The sequence below is a fragment of the Stenella coeruleoalba genome, assembly GCF_951394435.1.
Source record: "Stenella coeruleoalba genome assembly, chromosome: 1".
NCBI lineage: Eukaryota > Metazoa > Chordata > Mammalia > Artiodactyla > Delphinidae > Stenella > Stenella coeruleoalba.
The window spans coordinates 73,997,655-74,012,399 of NC_137169.1; the positions used below are offsets into that span (position 1 = coordinate 73,997,655).

The 14,745-nt window shown below is 36.5% G+C and overlaps 1 protein-coding gene across 12 annotated transcripts in view; it reads right to left on the bottom strand.

Moving 5' to 3' along the window:
• Positions 1-14,745, bottom strand: part of SSX2IP (SSX family member 2 interacting protein) — a 43,150-nt gene that overhangs the window by 16,898 nt on the left and 11,507 nt on the right. For 4 of the 12 annotated variants that reach the window (XM_079907909.1, XM_079907908.1, XM_079907907.1 and 1 more), the window contains exons 2-8: positions 8,529-8,660; positions 7,771-7,940; positions 7,087-7,299; positions 6,057-6,167; positions 4,331-4,466; positions 1,679-1,754; positions 1,420-1,597 (exon numbers count right to left, since the gene is read on the bottom strand). In XM_079907909.1, coding sequence (XP_079764035.1) covers positions 1,420-1,597; positions 1,679-1,754; positions 4,331-4,466; positions 6,057-6,167; positions 7,087-7,299; positions 7,771-7,940; positions 8,529-8,571 — 927 coding nt within the window. In that variant the 5' untranslated portion in view covers positions 8,572-8,660. Of the gene's footprint in view, positions 1-1,419; positions 1,610-1,678; positions 1,755-4,330; positions 4,467-6,056; positions 6,168-7,086; positions 7,300-7,770; positions 7,941-8,528; positions 8,661-11,812; positions 12,192-14,745 lie in introns of those variants that run through there. The other 8 variants (XM_079907915.1, XM_079907914.1, XM_079907906.1 and 5 more) reach the window with 6 other exon arrangements.

Genomic DNA, 14,745 nt, shown 5'->3' on the forward strand with positions numbered 1-14,745 from the left:
GAGTCTAAAAAGAACATTCAGGTTCTTTTTTTAAAGAAGAAAAAAAAAGGAGATGAGCTTATCAGTTGGACTGATTTGTGAAACCACAAAATAATCCTCAAATATAGGTTAATAAAACATGTTTGGTGACTTACTGGTAATTACTACTCTTCATCAACATTGTTATTTTCAGGTTTTAGTTACTAATGGGAACTTGCTTGAGTCCAGAATTTAAATTTATATGTAAAGAACTAAGTTTAAAAACATTTTCACCATTACATGACTTTTTTTTCTGACCTCTACATGTTATGCCCTCATCAAATGACTTCCCCAGGCTTTCTACCTCAAAAAACACCTACTAAGGGCCAATTCAAATGTGACTTCCCCTGTGATACCTTTCTTGATTGCCATAATTGTTTTATTTTACACACTGTACCACCCTATTATAGCTGTTAATGTGTATAATAATTACTTCTCTATATGCCTGTCTCTGTCAAAAAAGGTTCCTGTGGGATGCAATGGTCTGAATGTTTGTGTTCTCTCAGAATTCTTATGTTGAAATCCTAACCTCCAATGTGATGGCATTCGGAGATGGGTGATCTTAGGGAAGTGATTAGGTCATGAGGGTGAAGCCCTCATAAATGGGGCCCCAGTGAGCTCTCTCACCTTTTCCCACCATGTGAGGATGAAAGAAGTCAGCAATCCGACCATGAAAAGGACCCTCACAGACACCAACCCTGCTGGCATCCTGATTGCCTCCAGAATTGTGAGAAATAAATTTTTGTTTGTTTATAAGCCAACCAGTCTATGGTACTTTGCTTTAGCAGCCTGAACTAAGGCAAAGGAAACAGTCAAAATCTTCTCAGCTTTTTCTCTCCAGGGACTAGAACACATAACGAACATTCAATAAATTTATGGACTAAGTGATTCTTTGGTTCCCAAAGTTAATAAAAGTTTCACTCTCTGAAAAGTAGAGCCTGCTAAAGTTACTCAACATTTAAGCTACTTAAAGGATATTTGGCACAGTGGTTAAAAGCATGAGCTCTGGAGTGAGACAGACTTGGATTCAAATCCTAGTTCTGTCATGCATGATACTGAGATAGCTTTTGTGCCTCAATTTCCTCACCTATAAAATAGGGATAATCAGAGTACCCAAAGCATCAATTATTATAAGACTAAAATGAGACAATGCTTATAAAGTGCTTTTCATGGTGCTTGGCACAGATTAAGTCCCCAGAAAAATCACCTCCATCATTTCCTAGGGCATGTCTGGAAACTTACAGGGACATTTGTTTGGTTGTCAGAGTGACTGGGGGTAGCAGAGCAGTGAGTGTCCTGCGCAAAATATCAACAGCGTCCCCATTGAGAATCTCTATCTACTGTTTTAATTGTTCTAATCAGCGATCTGAAGACTGTATTAGAGAGGAAAGAGCCACTTACAGTTCCTGTACTATCATCTGCTCTTTCTCTAGGTTTCTGCTTTTGGGGAGAAAGAAGAGAAATCATTTCCTTTTTCATTTGCTGAAGAACCTTCTTAAGTTCAGCATTTTCCATTAGGATTTGTTTCTGACGATATTCATAATCATTCAAGAGAATTTTATACATTTCATCTTCGTTCCTGAGAAAGAAACTGTCAGTATGAAAATGCAGTATAGAAAGGGAAGTCTGATTAAATGTGTCAGTTTCATTCGTGCCTTACCTGGCTTCAGTTTTACCCGTCCTCCAGGAGCCTCTTTTTCCATCTGCTCTCCCCACGTAATTTAAAACTTCCATAGCTACAAACATGAACACACAGAACAAAACCAATTCTTACCATACAAGTTTAAGTGTTTAAAACCCCAATGGTCTACATGCGTTAGGGACGTAAGTCAACTGGTATACAAATTAGGATTTAGGCTCAAACAGCCCAGATTTTTAAGTTCCAGTTCCATCACTCATAAGCCTGAGATCTTGGCAAGTTACTTAACTGCTAAGCCTGTTTCTTCATCAATTGGGTGGGAATAATGAAAGTATCTATCAAAGAGTTGTGAAGAGTGAAAGAAATGTTAAAGTACTTAACACAGTAAGCACTTAATAAGTGTTCATTTAATTATCATTATTAATTTTATCATCGGGGTTAGTAAACTATGGCCTGTGGGCAGCTGCCTGATTTTGTAAATAAAGTTTTATTAGAATATAGCCACACCATTTGTTCATCTCTTTTCTATAGCTACTTTTGCACTACAGTGGCAGAGTGACAAAAGACCACAGAACCCACAAACCTCAAAATATTTACTATTTGGATCACTACAGAAAAAGTTTGCCATGCCCTGTATCATGACCACCTGAGGATCATCCTCATCATCAAAGGAGACAAGGCTCCTGACAGTATTAATGTCTCTTCTGCCCCAGGTAGAGATGAAAGCAGTTGGCATAAGAAGGAAAAAAGATGAGAATAAGTTATTAAAATTTTAGAGCTGATAAAAATCATTACAGAACTGTCACTTCCAGTTGGGTCTGGACCAGGAAAAGAGCCAGACGACCATAATATAAGGGCTCTGCTATAGGGTTAAGTATTTAATAAACTTCTCTAACTGTTACATTTTATACTTCTAGCATTTCATCCTGCTCTTTAATTTTGCTATTCCCTTTATGAATGAACACAAGGTTAACCAATCTTAAAAACCAATGTGTCCAAGTTTAAGATTTATAATCTCAGAATACTTAGATTTCTAATCTTGTCTTAACTGCTACTTATCACACTTAAATTTTTCAATAATTTTAAAATAAAATGTTCAAAAAACTGCAACAGCGCTGCTGTACAGAATGACAGTGACACAGTGAACACTGAACTGCTTGCTGGTAACAGGCTTAGCCCACCATGTGACAGCTTGAAACATCTGCTCATCAGCTGTTGTATGCAAGTCCAAGTTCAGAATAATGTATAATGTAGGTTAGATGACAGCCTGTAGCCCACTTGGAAACCACTCTTCAATAAATCAATGCACATATTTCCTGTTCCCTGAATCTTGGCAGGCCAGCAACACTTTATCTGTGCAGCTCTACTTTTGTGTGTGTGTAGTTCTATTTTTTTTTATTGAATTACAGTTAATTTACAGTGTTGTGCTAGTTTCTACTGTACAGCTAAATGACTCAGTTATTACACATATATACATTCTTTATTTATATTCTTTCCCACTATGGTTTATCCCAGGAGATTGGATATAGTTCCCTTTGCCATACAGTAGGACCTTGTTGTTTATCCATTCTAAATGTAATAGTTTGCATCTATTAACCCCAAACTCCCAGTCCACCCCTCCTCCTTCCTCCCCTCCCCCATGGCAACCATAAGTCTGTTCTCTATGTCTGTGAGTCTGTTTCTGTTTTGTAGATAGGTTCATTTGTGCCATATTTTAGATTCCACATATAAGTGGTATCATATGGTATTTGTATTTCTCCTTTGACTTACTTCACTTAGTATGATGATCTCTAGTTGCATTCATGTTGCTGCAAATGGCATTATTTCGTTCTTTTCTATGGCTGAATAGTGTAGTTCTACTTTTTAATCTATACTATTTACTTGGAATTATGCACAAACTTGAATGAAATAAGTTGTAAATTAAGTTTCAAAAGAATAATAGAAAAAAAGTATACTTTAACAAACAAAACTTTCCCAGTCGGCTGTACTTCAAAAATGCACAGCTAGGGCTTCCCTGGTGGCGCAGTGGTTGAGAGTCCGCCTGCCGATGCAGGGGACACGGGTTCATGCCCTGGTCCAGGAAGATCCCACATGCCGCAGAGCAGCTGGGCCCGTGAGCCATGGCCGCTGAGCCTGCACGTCCGGAGCCTGTGCTCCGCGATGGGAGAGGCCCACAACAGTGAGAGGCCCGCGTACCGCAAAAAAAAAAAAAAAAAAAAAAAAAAAAAATGCACAGCTAAACTAATTTAAAAGAACTCAAACTGACATGAATGATTTGGCCTGATGAACCATTTTATGAAGTTAACTCAAAAATCACACTTTTGGTACTCAGAAACTGATCCTGATTTTTAATATAATCAGTTCTTTGCTATGAAAGGTTAGAGTTTCCTCTGGATTAGCTTTTCTCTGTGGATTAATCCTACATCTGTCATGTTAACAAATATATATGCAATTCTTATATGCAACTAATGGAGCAAAGCAAAATTACTATTTTTCAACTAACCAGTTGTCTCAATTTCTAGTTTACATGGATATATACCATCTAAAATCAATTGTATAAAGCATGAAAAGGACACTTCATGAATTATTGAGCTCAATCCCTCTACATTTGTTTCTTAGTGTAATACTAGCTTATTTGTTCCCTTTGCTTTATCTTAGCCAGCTGCTCCTTACCTATTTTTTTATCCTTCTTGTTCATAACAAGTTGATGTAGACGTTCCTTTAGTTTATTATATTCACGCTCTTTTCTCTTCATATCATGATTATATTGAGTAGCTCGACTTGCAATAATGTTTTGTAATTTCTGCACCTAAAAAAAGCATTTTCTATTAAGTGAGTCCCTTTAGGACTAGTAAACCCCATTAAAATTTACAAATTCAGTAGAGAAAAGAAGCCTAGAATTCAGCTCCTCATATAATAGTTTAAGAATTCTAGGATTATTCCTCCTTCTCTGTAACCACTGGAAATCACTCTTTAAAATATCATTAAATGAAGCACATAAAGTTTTTATGTTTTAACTATGAAATTTCCAGAGCTGCTCTCTAAATTATCGTCTACACCTTTCACGCTACATACAGATTCTGATCATTTAGAAACCACAAACTCTTATGGAAGTATTAATGTGATTAAAACTTCATTTGAAGCAAGCAGATTTCATCTGATCATTTGTAATGACTTCCTTTTACTAATGACTTGAATCACTTTATCCTTTATCAATCTGTGACAAGGCCAATTAGTCATGACACTTGGCAGCAGATAAACAGGTTCATTTTTCTCTGATCAAAAACAGTTCTCAAATTAGAGTGAGACAAACAGCAGAGAGAATCCAGTTCAGACATTTGCTGAGTACATATTATATGCCAAGCACTACTGGTCAATGTTTATATCTACTAAGATTTCTCATGCAGCCCTGGAAAGGAAGTAAGTTCTATACTGACATTCTTTATCTCTGCTAGAGATGATCGTGTTCAACTTAATCCTCACTGAGGAAGAACTATAGTCAAAACATTTCAAGTATAATCAACAGATTAAGTCAAAATTTTCTGTGAAATAACTCAAGGAAAAGTATAAGTAACCTTGTGGTTTAGTTAAGATACTTCTTACCCACTTACTAAATATACTACTAAATAATCAAATATGGTAAAACAAATCTGTCTAAATCACTACAAGGTCCTTAAAGAAATACTCTCCCTTAGAAGTCTTTAATTATAGTGAGCAACATATACAACACTGAAAATGTTATGGTTTTATAGTTATCACGTGGTCAGAAATCAAACTGCAGAGCAATAAAAACATAATGATTTCTTCTTACATAAATTGAAAGATAATTTCAAATGCATTAACTCTATAGGTCCAAATACTAAGTAATCAATAAAGCAAAAATGAGATTAGAATTATGATGTCTTCAGCCTAAAAATGAGATTTTTAAACTGAATTGCTTTTTTTAAACAGTAACTTGAGTGTCCATTTAGTCAAGTAATTGCCTGACTGGATGAACAATGTTGACATTTAAGACACTGCAAGAAGAGGCGTTCCAGATATAAGTAAAGGTATAGCAGAGAATAAAAGATCTGCATTTAAAGCGCCCTTGTGTCTGACAAAAAGTTAACAGTGCTTGTGAGTCCACGACAGATGGTATAGGACACTGGGATGTCACGAGCTCTGGACTAACCTACTAGGGCAAATGGATGCGCCTGGGGGAGAGGGTGGTGGGGAGGGCTCCTGGCCTCTCAGTTAAATGTGATATGACACTATACACACAGTTCCTCCAGGTCAGTGTGACACAGGGTGAACAAATGGTTCTTTCTTGTTTTAAAGTCGTGACCATTATGGTCACCTCAAATTCCAAAAGAAAAAAAAAAATTCACTTAAACTCTATCTGCAATAACTGACAACTCACCTCATCTTTCTCATTTTTCAGTAGCTGATGCAAATTCCTGTTCTTGCATTGTAACTGTCTGTCTCTTTCCTGAAGACCAATCATTTCTCTCCTGGAGGTTTCCAGCTGCTCCTAAAACATTCATATGCAATTTTGACTAAAATTAACATAGGATTCAGAGCAACTGAATCCTTAAAAGATTAGTAAAAACAAGTTACATAAACTAGGGTTTGTTACCTAAAATTGAAGTTTAGCACCACACAAAATGTTTATTTAAAACAATTACCATAAAGCTTGATACTATAGTGTTACAAAATTTACCTAAATTTGAATATCAAATTTTATTTAATTTAAATACCGATTTTTAATGTGTATACAAAAGACCTTCAAAGCGGATCCCTTGAAAGACTCTTTACCTATTCCAGTGATGTTGCCACTGAACATTTTCATAATTTGTTTTAATACTTTTTAACACTTCTACGGCACACTGTGAGAAAGAGCCAAAAATGATTTGGAGCTAAGTATGAAGAAGACAGGTGACCAAGCAAAGTAGAACACTTCAGGTCAAAAAGGGTGGGACTACGGCATGACGCCAGTTCTGCCTTGCAAGCGGTAAACTCAAGATTTTTCCTAGAGGGCACAGATGCTCTCAAGAATATTCTTGAAATTTGATGCAGTCAAATCGATGCAATCTCTCACAATAAGACTATTTTAAGTTAAGCATCTACTTTATTAAGCAAGACTGGATAGGGTGGGAGAATCCTTATTTTATTTTCCTCAGATATTAAGTACTTCCTAATCTAACTTTCTACAGTTTCAGCAAGACACTAAACAGTTCATAAAATCATCGCCTTCGATATAGATAGTATTAGGAAGCAGCACAACTGATTTGTACAAATTACATTCAGTTTTACTTCCCAGTTTAAAAAAATCCTAAAACTTAAAAAAAAAAACACCCTAAAATGTGTTTGCTAAATAAATCCAATGAAAATTTATAGTTTCAAACTACATAACAATGGCATTGAAATACAGATTGAGATGTAATTTCTACCTTAAGTTTTGCATAGCAGTTCTGCAGATGGTCCATATCGCTTCCCAGTTTCAGATTCTGTGTTTCCACATTTTCCTGAGCTAGAAGGTTCTTCCGCTGAAGTACAAGTAGCTCATTCATACAATTTAAAACAGCAACTATATTTAATTCTCTCTTTGTCTCTTTACCTTTGGATTCTTCATATAATGAAGGAAAACCGAAAGTAGTCAATTCCTAGTAGGAGAAAATGTTTTCCTAAAAGTTGGTTACCGGACAACTTAATAAATAAACAAAAGACAGAAATCTTTTCTGAGAAAGAAAACTATCCTGAGAATAGTTAAGAAAGTAGCACCTATGCCAAAGGACAAAGAACTAAGAGAACTGCGCTCTTTTAGCCTCTGCTCTACGATCACCTGTGATCTGGAGAAGGCACTTAGGTTTCTGCATCAGTAAAATAAGGGTAAGACTCCCCGTGGAGGAGCCCCTAGGGTGATGGGGGATCCAACCTGATCCAGACAGACAAAAAAGTTTACCTCGTGTATCTAGACTAGATGGTCACCAAGGTTCTCTGCAAATCTAATATAAGTCCCGGGCCAATATGTAACATACTTGTGCTTGACAAGTTTTTCTCATACCTTTGATATGTTCTATTATATAACATGATTTATGTTATTTATTGCTTCTTACAAAAACAAAACATGTTACCTGATCAAGATATGAAATACTTTGTTCAATATTCTCTTCTGTGCAGAAGGCACTAAAAAAACTGTGCACATTTTTTGATAAAGGTATTGAAGAGCATAGCACTTGCTGTGAGTATAAACTTGATGGAGACATCTTTGTTTCTGAGGTATATTGAGAGATATATTTGCTTTCTGAAAGAATCAGTAAAAGGCATTTATGTAAATAATTTGTAAAAATGCATGCAAAGCTAACAACATAATCTCCATTACCAAAGATTTTGAATTATAGAAATATTTTTAAGTTTTTTCAAATTAGGACAAAGCTGGTTTTTGTATGAAAACTATATAATTTTTTCCAAAAAGATACAACTAATAAAGTGGTGCTCCTAGAAAAGGCATGTTAAGCTACAATATACTATCTTAATTTACAATACTTTAGATTTATAAAACTGATAGATAAAACCCACTTGTCTATGCACTCAAAGTTTATGTGATTAAAGGAATAAATCAGAGAAATGTACTAGAGTAGCCAATGTATTTCAAATGCAGAAAAGTCTCCTCCTCAAGTAATCAACTAGTCAGCCAAAGCACTTAACCCCACTGATTAGGCACAATACTTAGCTCTCCGTGATAATTTTACTGAAGATGAAAATTATATATTTTACAACTATTTATGTCTCTCTCTAGTTACATCTTCAATATTTTTGGTAATTACAGTGTCATTGAAAATTAACCTTTATAATTACTGCTTTTGCTTACAACTATTCTAAACTCAGTTACCTGAAGACAGACCTGGATCTGTAACAGTCATCCAATCTCCCATAGCAATCGCCAGAGCCAGGATACCTGAGGAACCAGTTCAGCAGTGAAACATTCAGCCCAGCTGCTGTCACTCTTCTATGTAGGCATCTCCTTAGGAAACAAATCACAGAATAACAGCATCTAATTAAAAATATGAAAGCAAATATAAAGCCAATATGTAAGAATTAGTTGTATGTACTTCAAAACAGATGGAGTCTGCATTATTTACTCTCCTGTACTCTCATACAGAACATGATAGAGCTTAATAATAATAATTGTGTGTGTGTGTGCAAGAATCAAGGTAAATGGCTTCTCGAGTTATACTAAGGTATTCGCATTACTTCATACACAAAGTACATGGTACATGATCAGACTCACAATATAAGGTACAGAATTGTACAAACTAATAAATATTTCCAAACTATACCCTTTAAAGTACAATTCCTACTTACGTAGATGAAAAGATGAAAAATTTCTTGGCCAGCATTCCCATTTTTTGTTGTTTTTACTAACTATACTAACAAAACTTTTAATTACAATCCTAGTGTTGGCATAGACGTAGTGAAATGAATACTCCCGTACACTACTCTCGAGAAAAATTAGATCAATTTATACTACTACCAAGCAATCTGGCAATATGTATCAAAAATCTTAATAATGAAAATATATTTTGATCCAGGAATTCCTCTTTTAAAATTTTATTCTAATAAAATAACAATCTTCACGAAGATTCACCTACATATTGTTCTTTACAATACCAAAAAAAAAAAAAAAACCCAGAAATAACATATATGTTCCACAGTAGGAGACTGGTTACATAAATAATACCTTTATACGCTCGAATACCGTGTAACCTTTAAACATAGCCATGTAGAATTAGGGTGGCTAACACATACACAAAAGTTAAGAAATGCATAGGAATAAAGTAGACTAAGAAACACATAACCGTTTTAGTCTATCATTGATGCCTCTACTTTTTTTTTTTTTTTTTCCAGTACGCGGGCCTCTCACTGTTGTGGCCTCTCCCGTTGCGGAGCACAGGCTCTGGACGCGCAGGCTCAGCGGCCATGGCTCACGCGCCCAGCTGCTCTGCGGCATGTAGGATCTTCCCGGACCGGGGCACGAACCCGTGTCCCCTGCATCGGCAGGCGGACTCTCAACCACTGCGCCGCCAGGGAAGCCCGATGCCTCTACTTTTTTACAGAGATAATGGAAGTAGTAACTATTTCTCCACCATAAAAAAAAATTCAAATGAAATTATAAACCGCAACTGGAAATTGATTTCAAGGTCAGGGATAGGAAGAGGAGAGGTGAAGACTGACTGCAGGCAAACTGGAGAACACATGTCAACACTTTGGACAGCTGCTTCCCAGCCACAATAAATTGTGGCCAAAAAAGAAAGCAATTCCCGTGCTGATACATCTTTCCATTTTTTAAGAAATGTTGAAATTCTGGATTGCTATGTGAAATCTCCCAATTTTTAAATATTAGACGCTAATTAAAAAGAGTAACTATGCAAGTTATCCAGTGGAAGGGGGAACAGCTGGAAGGGGGAGATCAGAGCACCACGTACGCTTTGATCTGAGAGGTGGCTGCTTAGGCACACACAACAGGACGATTCATGAAGCTGTACACTTAGGGCCTGCGCACTTGACTGAGTGGCAGTTGTACCTCAAACACCACTACTGTTTAATAAGCCAAATAAAATGTGTCTTTAGGCCAGATCTGGACTGTAGATCAAGAGTTTACCACCTCTCTTCTGAATAGTTAAGACTGTGGGGAAATATTCACAATATAATGTTAAAGTGGCATGAAATTTTTCATTCATTCAATAAAATTTTAATTGTGCTGCTATGTGCCAGGCACGCTTTTCTAGGCATAGGAGAAGCCCTGCTCTCAGGAAGTACACATTCAGGTAGGGAAGAAACAGGTAAGAAGTAAGCAATAAGTTACAGTAACATCACACTCAGAGTGATGACAAAAAAGAAAATACAACACAGTAACGAGAGTATTAGGGTGGGGGGGTATCTAGATCCGTCAAGGAAGGCTGCGTAGAGATGCTGATATTTGAACTGAGAACTAAATGATACGGAATCAACTACAAGACGGTCAATGACCAGAGGAGTCCAGGTGGAGGAAACAGCATGTATAAAAACCCAAGATGGAAAGGACTTGGTACATATTAAAAATATACAAGTGGCCAGGATGCCTGAAGCACAGTAAGCAAGAATAGATGTATAAAGCTGGATTTTCTCTAAATTGCAATGAAAAGCTCTTAAAGCAGTTTAGGCGGGAAAGCAACGTGATCTCTTTTTAGGCTTTAAAAAAGATCATTACGGCCACTCTATCTACCCTGTGAGATTATAGGTGGGCAATAGTGGGCGCTGACGAAATCAGGCGACTGCAACTTCTTGTTCGGGCAAGAAGACCAGTGTTGCACTACGTCTCCGACAGTGGAAGCAGAGACACATAGATAAATTAGGGATGTGTCCTGGAGATAGAACCTTCAGGACTTGCAGATGGATTGAAAGAAGGACAAAAGAGAGATGACAAATAATTCCTAGATTACATAGCAACATAAAATATATACTCGTGCAAATGATTGTATGTGTCATATAATACATTACGATGTCACACACACATACACACAGAAGGTTATCTAGTTTGGCACTGATCTTTTGCTATTTTGCTACTCATGTGCCTTGAGAAGAGCACCTTGAACTCTGTGGCACTTCCCAGTGACCTTAAATGGGTACCTTCAGCAACAGGAAGAGCAGGATGAAGGTTGAATCTGCATCCAGAAAGACAAATGATCTTACTTTTGGTTTTCAGAGATATTAGCTATAAGCAAAACAGGACCCAAGGGACAATAAATCCAACTATTCTAACCCGGCTCTGCTTTGGGTAAGTTACTTAACCTCTCCAAGCCCTCGCTTCCTCACTGGTAAATTGCCATTATCCCCTAAAGATTAAGCGAGATAATGCACATAAAGTATTTAGCACACTGCCTGGCATATGGGACACACGTAATTAATATCAGTTGTTATCATCATCACTTAGACACAGATCTGACGGTTTGGTATAAATGACAGGATTCTAAAACCTGTAACAAAATGCATTGTTGCTCTTAATAAGGATTGAACATAAATCCTTAGAAGACCTGAGACAGACATCACTAGAAAATACAACAGTGTGCCTAAGTGCCTTTTCTCCTCATACAGAAAGATTATTAAACACAGTATGTGTGTACGACATATCCATACTTTAAAACTGTAATTTAAGTCAGTTACTCTCGGTCTGTGAATTTAGTTCTCCAGCGTCTCCAGGTTTCACCAGTAAGTTGTTCCCTGTCCTGTAAAAAACAAAAACAAAAAAAACCTTGCAAAATATTCAGGTCTAGTTAAATGCTCAAAGTGAAAACCAAAACTCCATTCTGAAGTGCTATGAAACAAAACTTAGGAAGAGTAAATAATTTCACACCATTTAAAAAGTTTCTATGTATCCTCTTCTATTCAATGAGGCACCAAATTACACACAATGAGGCTTGTGATAAAAGAAAAGTTACCCAACCAGTCTTTCTAAGAACAGAGACTTAAGACTCATCAATATGCATCCCCAAACCAAGAGACTCATTTAAGCAAAGTATTCTATTCTAGCCCAATCATAGCTAAAATTTCATTGATGAAGGTTACAAACTATTATGTTATATTAAAATGAGTCACTATTAATTTCAAAAGCAAAATAAGAAAGATAACAGAAGTATCTCTGCTTTGCATAAATCTAATACCATCCCAAGTCCCTTTCAACTTGAAAGCTTTAAAAGCAGCCATGGAGGACTCCATTAAAGCTTGGTGCTGGAACACGGAATTAAGTTCCATATTTTATATAAAAATTATTATTATTACATATTAATCAGGTCATGGCAAACCATTATATAGTGGACATGATTATCCACGACAAGTCATGTAAAAAACAAGGTTGGTTATGCTAGCACTGTTACTATAGGTTCATCACAGAAGAAGAAAGGAAAACAGTTAACAGTTAATTGTGCTTTGGTTCAAGTAATCTGTAACCCCCAATTCTCTCTATATACCATTAATTAGAGTAGCTGCCCAAATTCCCAAAACAATGAGTGAACTTTATGAGCGAAACCTGAAGATTAAAGCATTTAAACAACTTGTAAAAGTCATTTCATTCATCTAAGATTGAAGGGGAACAATCTTGAAATAAATTAAAGAAAAAAAATCTATAAAGTAATCCATAAGTAAGAATTTTATCTCCTATTCGACATATCAGAAAGACACAGTTTTGTTCCCTCCTGGTGGAAAACATGTATATAAGCATATAATAAACTTCCCTGTTCCAAGTATTTCTCTCAAGTACATTCCAGTAAATCTTCATAACAGAAAATCGTACCAATTTCAGTAAAATTGCAATTACTTCAGTAAAAATGTTATCTCACTATTTCTGAAGAACTACTTTGGCATGCCTCTATGTTGCTATACGCCCCAAGTACAACGTCACATACTTGAGTGTAAAATAAGCAAGGGTACTCTCGTCTTTTCTGAGTAAAATGATTATGCTGAACTTACGAATTACCGAGTAGCATTTTCTAGGTTAGGATCCTGACAGAAAATTGGGAAGCAGTGTGACATTTAAACATAATTATACTGTTTCTGAAAGAAAATGAAGATTTTAGTGAGTTTCAAAAAAAAAATCTATCACTCTTCATGTCAAAGTATTTTCTTTCATATGTATTTATATTACAGACAGTAAACTTGAGCTCAGGGAAGTCAACAGGATTGCCTGAGGTCACACTTCTAATTGGTTGTGAAGCCTGGACACAAGTCGCAGTCTTCAAAACTGTGCTTCTTTTCTCTCTACCATTCAACCTTTCAACACCGTAGACACAATCAATTAATCTAGCTATGTTAAAAGTAGAATATAATAAAAGATTTCCATCAAGGTTCTTTAAAAGACTGAGTTCCTATAATTCATTCTAGATGATTCCACTAAGAACACACAATTCTTAAAGGACCTTACCTACTACTTAAATTGAGGTACACTTGTAAACTTCTCTGCTATGCCACAAACAATAGCTTTTTTCTCATTTATGATTACTTTGCTTTAAAAAGGCATAAAAACAACTCTCAGAAATGAGATCACTTCCACAGAAAGTTTAATGAGGGTGGAATTAAATCATTTTACCATTTATTCCTAGAATAAATATTAAGACAACATCAAAACTAAGCTTACGGATCTTTAGCAAGAACATTTGTGATTCAGGTTAATTATACATGTTTTTTTTCCAACAGAAAAGTTCCTTGCCTGGTTCTTCTTCTTCCTTCTACCCCAAAGATCCAGGGTTGCTCAATATATATTAACTGCTTATAGAATTTTGGGGCAGGCAGCCTTTAGGATGGCCCCCAGTTATTCCTGCACACACCTTTAGGTTATTCTGCTCCTTGAGTGTGGGCTGCATTTCGTGACTAGCTTCTAACAAACAGAATAAAGCAGAAGGGACTGGATTTCACTTCCAAATTAGGTTATAAAAAGGGCATGCCTTCCATTTGGGGTCATTTCTTACTCGCTGTATCTTAGATCCCTCTTTCCAGGGAAAGCAAGCTGTCACAGCTGTCATGTTGTGAGCAGCCCCAAGAAAGGCTGATGTGGCAAGGAACCAATGTCTCCAGCCAGCAGCCAGTGAGGACCTGAGGCCGGCCAGGAGCGAGGTGAGTGAGTCTGGAAGTAGATCCTCCCCAGTCAAGCCTTGAGATGCCTGCAGTCTCGGTCAACACCTACAGGCAGTCTAGTGAGAGATCCTGAGCCACAGGCACCCAGCTAAGTGGCACCCAGATTCCCAATGGACAAAAATTGGGAGATAAAGGCCAGTTGTTTTAAGCTGCTAAACTCTGGAGTAATTTGTTATGCAGCAATAGATAACATAAGTTTTTATATATATTTACATATATACATTACATTTCTGAGTCCCTTCCATAATTACATGTTTCTTGCTGAAACATGACTAAATGATACCATGCACTACAAAAGCAACCCATCAGGTATAATGACAATGATATCATGCAGCATTACAACAACTCCCTCCATATTATTATAGCTGGATGTCTCCCAAACTAGTTTATGAACTTCTACAGGGTGGGGAATGTATTCATCTTTGTATTCAACAGTTCCTAAA